General features: G+C 35.9%; 1 protein-coding gene across 1 annotated transcript; it reads right to left on the bottom strand.

Moving 5' to 3' along the window:
* Nucleotides 1-244: 244 nt before the first annotated feature.
* On the bottom strand, nucleotides 245-14,545 carry LOC127450618 (ephrin type-A receptor 7-like). Its single transcript, XM_051714898.1, has 15 exons — nucleotides 14,326-14,545; nucleotides 14,177-14,238; nucleotides 13,108-13,720; nucleotides 12,538-12,693; nucleotides 11,031-11,363; nucleotides 10,193-10,352; nucleotides 8,673-8,767; nucleotides 8,468-8,572; nucleotides 8,071-8,151; nucleotides 7,100-7,192; nucleotides 6,501-6,622; nucleotides 5,591-5,700; nucleotides 4,632-4,791; nucleotides 3,557-3,690; nucleotides 245-3,136 (listed from the first exon to the last, which is right to left on the bottom strand). The coding sequence occupies exons 1-15, from the start codon at nucleotides 14,444-14,446 to the stop codon at nucleotides 2,824-2,826; spliced, it is 2,658 nt and encodes an 885-aa protein (XP_051570858.1). The 5' UTR covers nucleotides 14,447-14,545; the 3' UTR covers nucleotides 245-2,823.
* Between the last annotated feature and the right edge of the window lie 1,030 nt (nucleotides 14,546-15,575).

Raw genomic sequence — 15,575 nt, 5'->3', positions numbered from 1 at the left:
AAAGGTTCAGTATAGAGACATCATAACAGTAGCCCATATGACTTGTGCATTATATTACAAGCTTTCTGGGGCCTTACAACAGCTACATGTTGTATGGACTACTTTTATGGTATATTAATAATGAACTTTTTTCTTTGGACCTTGACAGCAGTGGTCAATATGAACTGCTTTTGTATGGAAAAGAGCAGCGTTCGGGTTCTCGAAATAAAATATTGTGTTAAGATTCCACTGGGGGAAAAACACAATGAGGGACAACTTGAGGGCAGTAAATAATTTTGTGTATTTTCTTTTTGCTAGCCAGCTGACACAGTCATGTCATTTTACAGATACATCAATGATGAAAAAATGATTTCTTTGATCATACAGCACAAAAAAGAAGGAAAAGATTAATACAACAGGCAAATTGCTAGCAATGTAGACACAGTGTTTGTCTTGTACTGTGCGAACTTCTGTGTGAACGTGTATCTTTTAAAACCAAAAAGTATAACATTTTGGGCCTTTATCACATTTAAAGTCTTTATTCAGAAAATTATTGCATTCAGAGCCTTTACTATATTAAAGGACCAAAGAGGACCATTATATTTGTGACCTCAACATGCACAACCCCCCACCCCCAAAATAGATTTGGCTCATTTTTTGAAACAGTCTTAACATTCTCTAAACTGCAATTGTCACAACTGTTTTATGGGACATCGCAACTATTGCATGTCTGCAAAATGTAGTAACTCACCCAAAACATTTAATCCATGCTTCAAAACCTAGTTATTGTGTCAGTAAATCGGCTAATACCACCAAAATGAAAAGCTTTTTTTTTTTTGTCATCGTGTGAGCCGTACTGGTAAAAAAATTGAGTTTTTTTTACCATGGTAGTCAACCCTGGAAATGTTTGTTATACACAAATTTCATTTTTGTTCTACATTTTTGTTGACACTGACTGCTTACTGTACTATACAGGAATGTCAGTTTTGTCTAGCTGAATGCTATCGTGTATCACATGGAGCTTTTTAGATAATGATATCAACAGTAGATAAAAGTTTACTGGGAAAAGACAATACTGTACAATACTGTAGTACACAGAAAAAGGATATGCACATTGTAAATGTATTTTTGTAGCAATGAGTTACATGTGAACAGAAAATTCAGATTTGCATGTCCATTTATACACATTTCTTACATGTTAAGTCATATATAGTGAACAGAAAATTGCCATAAAATGACATCCATGCAAAAAAAAAAAAAAAAAAACGCAACAATAAAAAAACATTCCATGTCATAGATATTTATGGAATATATACTGTATATATATACACACACACACACACACAGTTGTGCTCAAAAGTTTGCATACCTTGGCAGAAATTGTGACATTTTGGCATTGATTTTGAAAATATGACTGATCATGCAAAAAAACTGTCTTTTATTTAAGTATAGTGATCATATGAAGCCATTTATCATCACATAGTTGTTTGGCTCCTTTTTAAATCATAATGATAACAGAAATCACCCAAATGGCCCTGATCAAAAGTTTACATACCCTTGAATGTTTGGCCTTGTTACAGACACACAAGGTGACACACATAGGTTTAAATGGCAATTAAAGGTTAATTTCCCACACCTGTGGCTTTTTAAATTGCAATTAGTGTCTGTGTATAAATAGTCAATGAGTTTGTTAGCTCTCATGTGGATGCACTGAGCAGGCTAGATACTGAGCCATGGGGAGCAGAAAATAACTTTCAAAAGACCTGCGTAACAAGGTAATGTAACTTTATAAAGATGGAAAATGATATAAAAAGATATCCAAAGCCTTGAAAATGCCAGTTAGTACTGTTCAATCACTTATTAAGAAGTGGAAAATTCAGGGATCTCTTGATACCAAGCCAAGGTCAGGTAGACCAAGAAAGATTTCAGCCACAACTGCCAGAAGAATTGTTCGGGATACAAAGAAAAACCCACAGGTAACCTCAGGAGAAATACAGGCTGCTCTGAAAAAAGACGGTGTGGTTGTTTCAAGGAGCACAATACGACGATACTTGAACAAAAATTTGCTGCATGGTCGAGTTGCCAGAAAGAAGCCAATGCCACAAAAAAGCCCGGTTACAATATGCCTGACAACACCTTGACACGCCTCACAACTTCTGGCACATTGTAATTTGGAGTGACAAGACCAAAATAGAGCTTTATGGTCACAACCATAAGCGCTATGTTTGGAGAGGGGTCAACAAGTATAATATAACTAATATATATATATATATATATATATATATATATATATATATATATATATATATATATATATATATATATGTCTGACAGATTTTGATAACTGAATGGATCATTTTGCATGTGATGGCTCACACGAAAGAATGTTTAGAAGTTGTGAAGAATATGACAGTTTCACTGAGAATCAACTCCTCAGTTTTGATCAGCAAGCTATATGCATTTAGTTATTGTGCAAATTGTAGACAATTGTACTTTTATGCACACGTGTGCCAAAACACGTGCAATTTGCTTAAATTAATACGAAATTCAAATATGGTGTGAACAAGAAACTAACCGTTCAGAGATCTGAACTTAATGTTTTGAGAATTATTCTCATTCAAGAATTGAGCCAACGTGACTGAGAAAAACTGTAAAACTGTGTTGAGGTGTTTGAAAACAACATACAAAACCTCTTCTAGAGAAAACAAGAATACTGTATTTGTGTAACTGCACTTTTGATTCAAAATTAGTTAGTGAGATTACAGCCCTTTTATCAACGTCACCATGTGACAACTAGCCCTGTATGTGCCATAAGTACCAATAGAGACCAAGCATGGCCCATGCTCATTCATTTTTATTCCACAGCAGGTATCCGTCCTCCTCTTTTTCCTCCACTGGTCTGGAATTGCACACAAATCTGCCAACAGGTTCGGGTAGATATATGTTGTTTACAGCCCCTTCCACCTCAGGATCCAGGTCCTCTGCAGCATCCTGCCGATCACTGGCTGCCTCTAGGGCCTGGTTGATGTAGTGGGCGTCCTTGCTGGCCTCCAGGGGAGGAAGCTCAGATAGAAGAGCTTTGAGTTTCTGGCCCAGCTCTCCAAAACATGGCCTCTGAGTGGGATCTCTGTGCCAGCAGCTCAACATCACCTCATATCTGACAGAGTGAGGAAAAGAAAGATGTTGAGTTTGAATCATCACTTATATTATCTCTCAGATCTGCTGTTTAAAAAACAGTATTGCCATGTATGTCTCTATACCACATCAAAACATTACAATATACCATGATTTAGTGATCACAGCACCTACCCCGATACCTTCTCAGCAAGGTAATTCTTCCATTTTAAGGGTGTCTGCCTTGGCAGGCAACTGCTGTGACTCATAACACCTCTTAAACCCTTAAACGTTTCTTCCTAGTTAACCTGATTTCAGTAGTCTTGCAACAGCCAGTTTTTAGCAGTCTTAATCACAGTTTCCTAATCAACTAAATCAGTGGTAATATCTTTACTCTTAAAAGCTAAATGCATTTTGTGCTACTTTTTTGTGATCATGCATGAAAAATAATGGATGTGCTTACAAATTGCTGTCGTTGTCCCCCTGTTTGAGAAGGTGTCCACTTTCCAGCATGTCCAGGAGCTCATGATTGGGGATGCCCGGATAAGGTGTCCTCCCCCTGGATGTGATCTCCCACATGGTTATTCCAAAAGACCACTGCGAGACATCAGGAACAACACAGTTCACAAATTGCTTGCAATTTTGTTCTTATTACAGTAATGCATCTGGATGTTTTACTTGATGATTCTGACTAGATACTCTTCTTGTTACTGTAATACAGTATAAAAAATACTCCTATACAATGATTTTTTATTAAAATCAGCAGAAATTAAAGTCAATAAAACAAATGCAGTACTATCATAGTTTTACTAAATTTTTTGCACATTTTACATATTTACAAATACTACATGATTTAAACTTTACTATTTAAATACTATATCATTTTTTACATTACAGTTATGAGAATGGGGAAGGTGCATAAATATCATGAAAATAATAATAATAGAACATAATAATAATATGTCTTAAAGGTACTTAAAATAAAATACATATTAAAGCAAAGAAAAATATAATTTCTTGTTTCTTTTAATTTTGTAAACACAGAACTATTATGGTTTTACTCATTTTGTTACACATTTTAAATATTTTTCAAATTTACAAACACTACTGTACATGATTTAAACTTACTAATTAAATAATATATAATTTTTGCATTACAATTATGAGGAGATATTTTTGCATTACAGTAAAAATAATTAGGGGAAGGGACATAGTTGTCATGAAAATAATAATAATATATAATCATTATTATTATACATCTTAAATACATCTTGATGGGTTTTGTGAGATTCACCTGTGTATAATTTGTAACGCTGTGAATGTTTAACTGTAAAACTAGTCACTGGAGTAACTTGCATTCAAGTGAATGGAAAAGTCTTCTGCAACAGCATTTTACACATTTCTACATTAAAAAAACAAATAAAACATTCTTTTGAATGCATTTATATCCTCAATAGGAATGCACAAACTTTTAGTATCAAAGTTGAAAGGTTATGTACTGTAACTGTGTTGGCAAGGTAAGCAAATGTAAGACTGACCACATCACTCTTAGTAGTGTAAACAGACTCAGACAGGCTCTCTATGGCCATCCACTTTACAGGCATTCTCACAGCCACTTTCTGCCTGTAGTAGTTGCTGGAATAGATCTTCTTAGACAGGCCGAAGTCAGCTACACACACACGCAGGTCATCCCCCAACCTGTAGAAATGTATGTGTTTCAATAAGAGTCAAAAAATGGGTAAGTGTGGGAGGAACCAGATGTTGTTCATTAGGTGTGGCTACTGTTAAGACACTGGAAGATTTAAAGGGACAGTGCACCCAAAAATGAAAATTCTCTCATCATTTTTTCACCCTCACGCCATCCCAGACGTGTATGACTTTCTTTCTTCTGCAGAACACAAATGAAGATTTTTATAAGACTATCTTAGCTCTGTATGTCAATACAATGCATGTGAATGGAGGCCAGAATTTTGAAGCTCCAAAAAGCACATAAAGGCAGCGTAGAAGTAATCCATACAACAAAAGTGATTAAATCCATGTCTCCAAAAGCAATATGATAGGTGTGGGAGATAAACAGATCAATATTTAAGTCCTTTTTGTACTATCAATCTCCACTTTCACTTTCACTTTCACATTCTTCTTTTGTTTTTGGTGATTTGCATTCTTAGTAAATATCACCACCTACTGGGAAGGGAGGATAATTTATAGTACAAAAAGGACTTAAATATTGATCTGTCACCCATGGACTACTTTTATGCAGCCTTTATGTGCTTTTTGGAACTTCTGAGTTCTGGTCACCATTCACACTTACATTGTGAGGACCTACAGAGCTGAGATATTTTTCAAAAAAATGTGTTTGCGTTCTGCAAAAGAAAGTCATGCACATCTGGGATTGCATGAGGGTGAGAAAATGAAGAGCGAATTCTTTTTTTGGGTGAACTATATTCCTTTAACAGGGCATCGAAAAGTTCTCTCTGTTGCCCTCCTGTGGACTTACATGCAATTACGAGCAGCCAAGTCTCTGTGTATGAAACCCTGAGAGCTGAGATACTCCATTCCTGCAGCAATGTCAATCATGAAACGCAGAAGACTCTGATAAGGCACAAACTAAAAAAAAAAAAGATATATATATATATGGGTCAGTTTCAATGCTAAGTAGAATACTCTCAAATCTGTGGTTATTTTAACCTCTGTAATATAAAGAAAGATTTTTTTATTTTTTTAGTGATCTATTGACTATGAGGATAAATGCAGCTTTTCTGCTGATTTAGGATTATTTAACAGTAGTAGATGTAATAGTGCAGGATGAATGGCATTGCTAAAAGTCCTGTCGATGTATTTTGATAATTTTTTTAGCCTTATGATAAGCCTTCCTTTTGTTACCTGATCTATTGTCCCAAGCCCCTGATCTTTTCTGAGAATTCACACACAGTCCACTTCAAAAATAAAATATTTTCTTTTCATGTTTTTTCAAAATATGCTTTATCACTATGATTTTGTTCACCCAGTAGACTGACTGGGGTAGATTACGGATGTACGTTCATTCAGTTCACAGCAGAAGCGACTGGTTGGCTGAGGCTGGCAGCTCCCTTGCATTTATATAGCCAGTTGTTGAATACTGCCTGGTCTGGCCGGTAGATTGGACTCACTTGGCAGGTTTCAATAAACAGTTACTGTTAGGGGTCCTCTGGGGGCTAAGCCCCTTATCTCCTTCAGCCCTAGCAATGCCCCTGTATCAAACACTTGTGCTGCCCTACACTGGAGACTGAATGTCCTGAATTTTCTAATTGGTTTGCCAAAATCGACAGAAATACCCCATGCTCACTGAACTGAACAAAACAAGATATCCTGCCTAAAACGTGTTAAAAGGTGTTGTAAATGTCATTATCTGTAGGTTGTAGACTGACCATGTGAACATCGCCGTAGCGAGTGGCTATAAGAAAGCGCCGTAGGTCTCCATGTTTCATGAATGGAAGAATTACAAGAGGTACAGGGATGGAGGACTGTGGATCTCGTTCTAGTGCAACCCCTAGAAGACACACATAACACACAGCAAATCAGTAGTGTGCAGTGCAATAGCAAACCATGGTAGACAATTTCATCACAACGTTGTCTTATATATCGATCAGTCAATAGAAATGTATGACTTTGACTTAATTGGCTACTGCACTTCACAGTATTAGACAGCTGTCAAGTGCATTATGTAGAACAGCTGCCATGATCCATTCGATTCTTATAATGGTACAATCTCTCATTAATTTGGGAGGTCAAAGACAAGCAGGTGATAAAAGTCAACTGTATCCCACGGTTAATGCGAAGCATCAAGAGAACTTGTGCAGGTTCTCACTTTGCCCTTGGCTGGCCCACAGATGCCCAGTTGCCATGGGAACTTCTGGGGTGATTGAAATTAGGTTACCTAAAACTATAAACACCAACTAGATGTAAATTATACATTTTAGCCTAGATTTCAAACATTGAATAATAGTTCCATTCAAGAGAGACATACCAAGCAATTTAACTACATTGTCATGATCGAAATATCGCATAATTTCTGCCTCCTTGAGAAAGGACTCCAGATCCTCTTGACTGTGGATTCCAACTATAATACAACAGGGAAGAAAATAATTTAAAAAAAACACACACATTTTAGAGTATTACACATTGTCAAACCTAAATGTCATATAAGAGGTTCTTTTAATGGACCTGGTCCATTGCCATTCAGAGTGTTTCATTCTGCCCAATAAGCAGTTCTTAAAGGGATATTTCGGGTTCATTACAAGTTAAGCTAAATTGACAGCATTTGCGGCATAATGTTGATTACTACATAAACCAATTTTGATTTCTTTAAAAAAGAAAAGAAAAGAAAAAATTTAGGTTACAGTGAGGCACTTATAATGGAAGTGAATGGGGCCAATTTTTGGAGGGTTTAAAGAAAGAAATGTGAACCTTATAATTTTGTAACATCACTAATATTGATTCTTCTGTTTTAACTTGTGCATTATTTGAGCTTTTATGTTGTGTAAAACGTTACTTGTACAGTTGTTTTAGTGTTAACAGCATTACGTCGTCATGGCAACGGAGTTGTAAAATTGGATAACTTTACACACAAAAGGTTAGCAAGTGATTTTATCACACTAAAATTATGATAACATGCATATTGTTTACGACTTTTGGCTGTACTTTTGAAACAGTGAGTATTTTAACGTTTACGAATTGGCCCCACTGACCTCCATTGTAAGTGCCTCACTGTAGCCTCGATTTTTGCTTTTTTTAAAGAACAGGAGGGACAAGTCAAAATACATTTTTGTGGTAATCAACATTATTCAACAAATGCTGTCGATTGAGCTTAACTTGTATTGAACCTGGAATATTCCTTTAATTCTAAATCGGTCATTTTAAGATTATACTATACATCATAACGTTTTATTAGAAATACATGCTTCACTGTAACTTGCTCTCTGCACTACACACACACACCTCTCATGGTTTTCACTGCCACTTTGATGTCTTCTCCTCCTTGAGGGGAAAATATGCCCTCATAGACTGCCCCAAATTCTCCTGCACATGGAAAGAGTCCAGTTTTCCATCACAATGGCAAACTCCATAATTCATACCCAGAATGCAAAATGAGAATGAAAATGCTGCTTTCAACTCAATTATTTTTAGCAATAAGCTTGATATAGTTTTACACTACAGTTATGAAGTTACAAAGTGTTATAACTTTATAATCATAATATTACATTGTCTATTTAATAGTAAATAATGATATAACCAAGAATTTCGTAGACAGCAGAGCATTCTTTACATATCTACTGTAACACTAATAAAGACCAAGGGCAAATTTGCAAATATCACTGTGTTAGTCTGTTTGTACCTTTCCCAAGCTCTTTGCCCATCGTTAATTTAGTACGCTCCACCAGCACATCTCTTAGACCACACAGCAGTCTGGAACTCACCCCCTCCAGCATCTGAACTGAGCCTGTCACAGACAGAGAGACAGGTTATTGGTATATATTAATAAAAGCCCTCTACATGACTAAAAATGAATTCATACACAAAGGTGGTTGAGGGAGACTTACTAGTGATTTGCTCAGATTGAGCTGTGTATTGTGGTTCGTCAATACGTTGAAATGTCACACCAGTGTGGGATATGAACACCGCTTGCTCATCATCACTGAATACAAAATGACAGCACAAATGTGTCAATGACGTGATGTTCATTTTCTTTTCTGGATCTATTAAGATATTCAAAAATACACTAAAAATGCATTTGACACAAAACAAGTACTTGAATACATATCTAATATGATGAGCGTGTCTTCAATTTCTGAGTTCAAAGTCATATAGTTATTTTTTTTCTGGGGTTTATAGCCAAACATGTCAAAGTGACACAGCTTATTGTCCGGGGACAATACAAAAATAAATAAAAAAAAGTTTTTTTAAAAGCTGAAATTTTTGAAAGAAAAAGAGAGAGAGAGAGAGATGTTGGCATAAGAAGTATGGAATAATCTTTAATTATTATTATTATTGTTTTTTTTAAAAAGCAGTGAAAATATTTGGAAAACTTTTGTCCATTAAATTAAAATCAGGTGGTGTAACCAACATGCAGATGGTTTTCTTGTCATGTGTTGTTGTCATGTGTCAAGACAGAGGCTATTTAGCAGAGATGGGTCACTTCTATTAAAATGAATGGGAGAAATTGGAACGCCCAACGGTTACGGATGTGGAAAGGAAGTCCCGCCCTAAAGGTAAAAGAGCCTTTTAGATACAGACATCGCCTGTCAATCAACTCGAGAATGCGCATTAGCTATACAAGTCAGGTAAATGTAGTTTTTTAGCATGATATGAGGTAAAGAAATTTTACTGCTGATTTTGTAATCTTGATCGTAATCTTGCCCAACAGTTTTGGAGATTTCGGTCTTTCCCCATTTAAGTAGATGGGAGCTGCACTGTCATGCTGTAGAAAATATTTTTATTTATTTTTTCTCCCAATTTGGAATGCCCAATTCCCACTACTTAGTAGGTCATCGTGGTGGCGCAGTTACTCACCTCAATCCGGGTGGCAGAGGACAAGTCTCAGTTGCCTCCACTTGTGAGACAGTCAATCCCACATCTTATCACGTGGCTCGCTGTGCATGACACCGTGGAGACTCACAGCATGTGGAGGCTCATGCTACTCTCCGCGATCCGTACACAACTTACCACGTGCCCCATTGAGAGCGAGAACCTCTAATCGCGACCATGAGGAGGTTACCCCATGTGACTCTACCCTCCCTAGCAACCGGACCAATTTGGTTGCTTAGGAGACCTGGCTGGAGTCACTCAGCATGCCCTGGACGACAGAGCCCATAATAGTTAAACTTTATATAAAGGCTGAAACCAGAGAAGCTGCTCTATTGTAGTGCACAAAAGTCACATGTCTCATGGGTCCGAACTGGCCTCTCATCAGTCATTATTCAGTATCTCTCAAAGGGATAATATACTGCTTTAACAAATATTTAGGATGAAAATATAAAAAGCAGGACAAAAAAAATTATTTTAAGGACTATAATTGGATAGGCAAGCAAATGCATAAACATTTGTGGTTTTCCTTGTTTACCTGAGTTTCCTGTAGCGACGCCTTACAAAGAAGAATACAGCTATGAGAATGAAGGGAATCAGGATACCACACAGTAGAGCAGCAATTAGACCAGAAAAGAGCACCTGTTTGGGATGGGTTATGGGACCAGGACTGGGCAATATACTGAATGGATCTCTTGCTGAAACACATTACACATAAAAAGATGCACAATGTCATCTAAATGAAAATACAGGATAGTTGTTTTTGCTATTAGTGTTGTATTGACAACTGTGCATTTAAAAGTGCTCTCCTCAGCTGCTCAAGATACAGTACTTGTCATTTTTAGTAAGCAGTCCTTTAGTAATTAGCATTTTTGAAGATGTATAAAGACCCATTTACTATTATAGTATACATAAAGTACAGTATTGTGTTTTTATTGCTTACTGATAAAAACTGACTGTAGACAATAGAAGAAGATTATTGTGATCAATCATCTTTAGAAAGCAGATTGAAACATAATGCTAAATTCTGTAAATGTTAACTTAATGAAGATTTTGTATAGCTTCATTTGACTTGGAATATAGCATGCAAGTCATATGGTCTACTTTTTGGAGTTTGACAGTTGTATGGAAAAAAGTAGCCTGAGCATTCTTTAAAATATCTCCTTTTGTGTTCCACAGAAGAAACATATTGGTTTAGAATGACATTAGGGTGAGCAAATGATTTTCAGAATTTTCATTTTGAGTAAATTGCCTTAAGGGTTTTGCACAATGATGATCGCTTATGTATCATTCCCATTCCTCGAAATTATAACCTTTCGGTAATCACTATGCAACCCCTGTATTTCTTTAGCAGAAAGATGCATATCAACACTCACCTTTGTAGATGATAGTTGACTGTATGGAGTGATCAGTTCCAAGTTTAATAGATATGGCATTGCGTGCTGTGACAGACAGATGATAATCCAGTTCAGGCTCGATTTTGGTGATATTGACTGCTGTGTATTTCAATCCAGTGGTGGAAGGGAGAATCAACACCGTGTTCTCACATGGAACCCACTGATCCCCAGATGCATCTTGTCTCTGTTTACACTGCACATCATATTCAACTTCAGCTCTTCCACCCAGGTCTGCAGGCGGAGCCCAATGTAGAGTCACAGCTGTGTCACTTGAATGCTGGGAGGTTAAGTTGACTGGGGATGATGGAGGTTCTTGAGTTAGAAAACAAAGAGGGTAGAAGATGTTTTGACTGGACCCATCCAAGGTCAGAAATCAAGGGGGGCTCAGGGCAAAAATGCAGCCTGATCCCATTAACATTATACGTGATGGAAGCATTTTTGCAAAACGAAATTTCGTGCTACATTATATGTTTCGCTGCAGTTTCCTAGTGAAATGCCCAGTGGGGGGCGCCAAAAGCGAGTGAAATGGTGTCGTAATCAGACGAGATTTTTAAGGTGAATATGGATGTTGTGGGGGGTAGCCAGGCATTCCTATGCCATTGCTAAGGTGTTATGCATGTTTGTTTTTAGCATGTTGCTATGTGGTGGCTGGCTTATTCTGGGAAGTTGTCACACCTGAGACTTTTGCCCTAGCGGCAACCAGAGGTCGCAAGGTGTTTAAGAGACTTTTAGTTTGAAGTTTTGTTTACCTTCTTGTGTCTCTGTTCCTGGTTCCTGCCCTGATTGTTCCCAGCTGTTTCCCGTTTACCTTGTTTGCCCCAATGTATTTAATGTCCTTGTGTTTGCTTGTGTCTTTGTCAGTTGTTGTTTCCTGTTATCCCCATGGATGTAACGTTTGTTCAGTTCCCGCATTTTAGTTTTGTTGCTGTGTTTTTCAAGTTTTGTATCTGGACTCGTTTTCTTATTTAATTAAAGCTGCACTTAGATTGCTCTCTTGACTTCTTCCTGCATTCGTTACAGAATACAGAATGCATAAGTTTAATAGCTTTAGGGCTTTGTTCAAATCCTTAACTCTAAGTTTGAACAATAGTTATAGTGATGCTTGCCTTAGCAAACACCTCTAATGATCAATGCCATTCACAAAACCAAAATTTCTATGTTGACATTAATAAAATCACCACTAATAATCAAATAAAGCTAGTTTTATGTATGGCTACATGGTGCTGCATAATGAATAAAAGGCATTTATTGTTCTGACAGTCACTGTTTTTAGGATTATACTGTTTGAGATTGCTAAATGATAATGTATGAATTGTTACATTTGTATTGTGATTGTGATTATAACAATTTCTAAATGCAATTAGCAAACTGTGTGATTTCATTGTTGGTTATGAAGGATTTGGAAATCTGTGGGATGAGAATCTATAGAATGACAGGAATGGCATGATTAACGCAATTTTTAGCTTTTTTTTTTACTCAAACATACTTGTGCATCCCAGCTGGGGAGGGTCACTCTGCAGGCGTGCATAACCCTGTTCACAGTCACACTGAAATGCACCTTCTCGATGTGTTGTACTTCTGGGAGGACAAGGCAAACATCCTCCACTTTCATTTGCTGGTTTAAAGCTGCCCAACCTACAAGCTGTATGAAAGTCATTAAAGTGCTGCAAAATTCAGGTCATGTTAAGGTCCTTGACAAATAAACACTGTCTCTATGTAAGACGAAACTTGCAAAAATAAAAGAATAAATGCACATATTTGTGCATAAATAAATATCTATGCATAAATAATTAAACACATAAATAATTAAATATGCAAGGAGATTTACAAATAATAAAAAATAAACAAAATACATAAATATAAATTAATTAATATAAAAAATTAATAAGTAAATAAATGCACCCATCAATGCAAATATAATGCAATATAAAACATAAATAATTGGTTGGTGAAATGCAAAACTGAAAGTCATTCATTTATTTCTGCATGTTGTTTCTGTATTTATTCCGTACAACATGCTAATGAGAGAATTTATTGATTTATTATATAGTCTCACCTTTGCAAATGTTTCCCTCGGCCTGGTATCCTGCATGACAAGCACATAATCCCTGAGGTGGACCCCATGTCCCGTTTGACTGACACTTCATCACTGGGGCAGAGATCTCCACTGCATTATTTACACATACTCCCTTTCTTAACCCTGATCCTGCTGGTGTTTCTTCAAACTTCATTTGGCTCCATGAAAATGTTGGACACTTCATGAAGAATAGCTGGACAGAAGCAATAAAAATGCACCCTCCGCTGTAGGAAAATCCTAGGTGAAAGCCCTTCTGAAAGATTTTTCCTAAATAAAGACCCTGAACATGGTTCAGGTTCTCATCCCGAGGAAAATCTCCAACAGGAAATTGATTTTGGGCTGTGATCTCATGAACAGCTTCCTGTGGTCTCCCAAAGTATTGATCCTGAGGTTGGTCAGATCCTTGGACATAAATATAGACAGGTTGCTGGTCCTCTTGGGCAAAACTAAGGTCCAGCCGAATCTCATGGGCATCTTGCTTGGGTATCCAATTGGTCCATAATGTCTGGGGACTCTTACTGAATATGGGGTTACAGGCTTGGTAGACATAGTGTTTATAATCCTTCCCAAGCTGCATGTATGTTTCTTTCCACTTACATTGACAGAGAGAGAGAGAGAGAGAGAGAGAGAGAGAGAACCAAAAATGTATTTATCAGCAACCCACTATTGTCATTTAGAAAAGTATTTTGTCTGTTATACTTGTAAGGAACTTAAATATAAAATTGTATTATACACTTACAAATATTAGAAACAATATCTATTTTCTTTACACTCAAAATAATAATAATAATAATAATTTGAAGAAAATAAAAAAACCTTTATATATATATATATATATATATATATATATATATATATATATATATATATATATATATATATATTATTAAGGTTTATTCATTTAATTTTGTTAAATTAAAAGGCTAAAATATTTTTTAAGTGTATAAAGTTATACACAGCCTATTTATATACCTGTAAATTACATTAGATAAATAATTTGCACAAGTATTTATATAAATATTAAATGAATGAGCAAACTGCCACTCACAGATTTTGGTGGAGAGGACGTCCATTGCAGACTGCTCTGTTTGCTTGAATCAAAGATCACTTCTGAAATAAAATGTGCATGATATTAGTTGTTCATTACATTTTCAAGGCATCCCATTATTATGATGTAAAATCTCTGCCTTGCTTTACCTCTGATTGGGTTTGATTGCGCGGATTTATCGGCGGAGACACTCCATGAAACGAAAAGTAACAAATAAGATCTATTGATAAACATGTTCATAAGAAGCGTCTTCTTCATTTCAGTCTTCATTTCTGCCTTTTAATTTCTTCACACTACTTCGGAACAGGCGATCAAACTTCAGCAGTACGAAACGATGTCACAGATCAGAGTTGACTCGGAGTTAAGAGCAGTGATGTCCGAATCGCGAATGAATCGTGCATTTGAACAGGTTCTTTTTAATGATCAATCAAACCGACTCGCAAAGCGTTTGTAAATCATTCTAGGGTCTCTCACTAAATACCAGGGGATTTTAGTATGTCATCACATACCCATATAAATAAATGTGTAAATAATATTTAGTTATTTAGAATGTTAATTAGAGAGCCTTAGCGAGAACTTTGGGAGTGAAACTGTGAGGTACAAGAAGGCTAATTTTGGAACCATAAACAGCGCAACAGTTGGCACAATCTTTTTTTTAAACTTAGGGAAATAGGTACAGCCTAACATTTATTTCTCTAGAGAACACTTATTATGCCGTGCCAGGACATCTGAGAATACTATTGTTGATGATTTAAATGGAAAAAAGAATGAATCATTGTTTCAACCTGTTCATTCAAACCAATTGTCCGAACGAACCGATTCGCTAAAAATAATCGGAATACCGACATGTAGCGCAAAAACGCAGAATCTGCTGTTGTCAATCACCACTTCTCTTTCCCAAAAGTCTATAGACAGGTTAAGAGAGTTTATTTCGATTTTTCAAGTTGTTTATTGAGAAACAACAGGCGAAAACTATTGTCCTATGTTTACACTAGTTTTCAAAACTTGATTATTCAAATAATTCACACCCCCCGAAAATATTTTAGACTATTTTCAAGAACTGAATTGTATAATTTTAAACAAAATTTAATTAATAAAACTTATATATATATATATATATATATATATATATATATATATATATATATATATATATATATATATATATATAATAATTTTTTTTTTTTTAGATAACTCAATTCAGTTTGATGGAATTTCGCTATGAAATTGAAATGCGTAAATCTTAAAATGATTATTGTTTTTTTTTTTTTTTTTTTTTTTTTTTTTTTAGTGTCGCTTTGTTTTATTGCTTAGGTCAATAGTGCAGCTAACCTTCAGAAATGATAATTGTCTATTGTCAAAAGTTGTCATTGAGGTCATTGGCCCCATCTTTTGGTCT

This window comes from Myxocyprinus asiaticus, chromosome 1 (assembly GCF_019703515.2).
Source record: "Myxocyprinus asiaticus isolate MX2 ecotype Aquarium Trade chromosome 1, UBuf_Myxa_2, whole genome shotgun sequence".
Classification (NCBI taxonomy): Eukaryota; Metazoa; Chordata; class Actinopteri; order Cypriniformes; family Catostomidae; genus Myxocyprinus; species Myxocyprinus asiaticus.
This window is presented reverse-complemented; position numbering and strand designations above follow the sequence as displayed.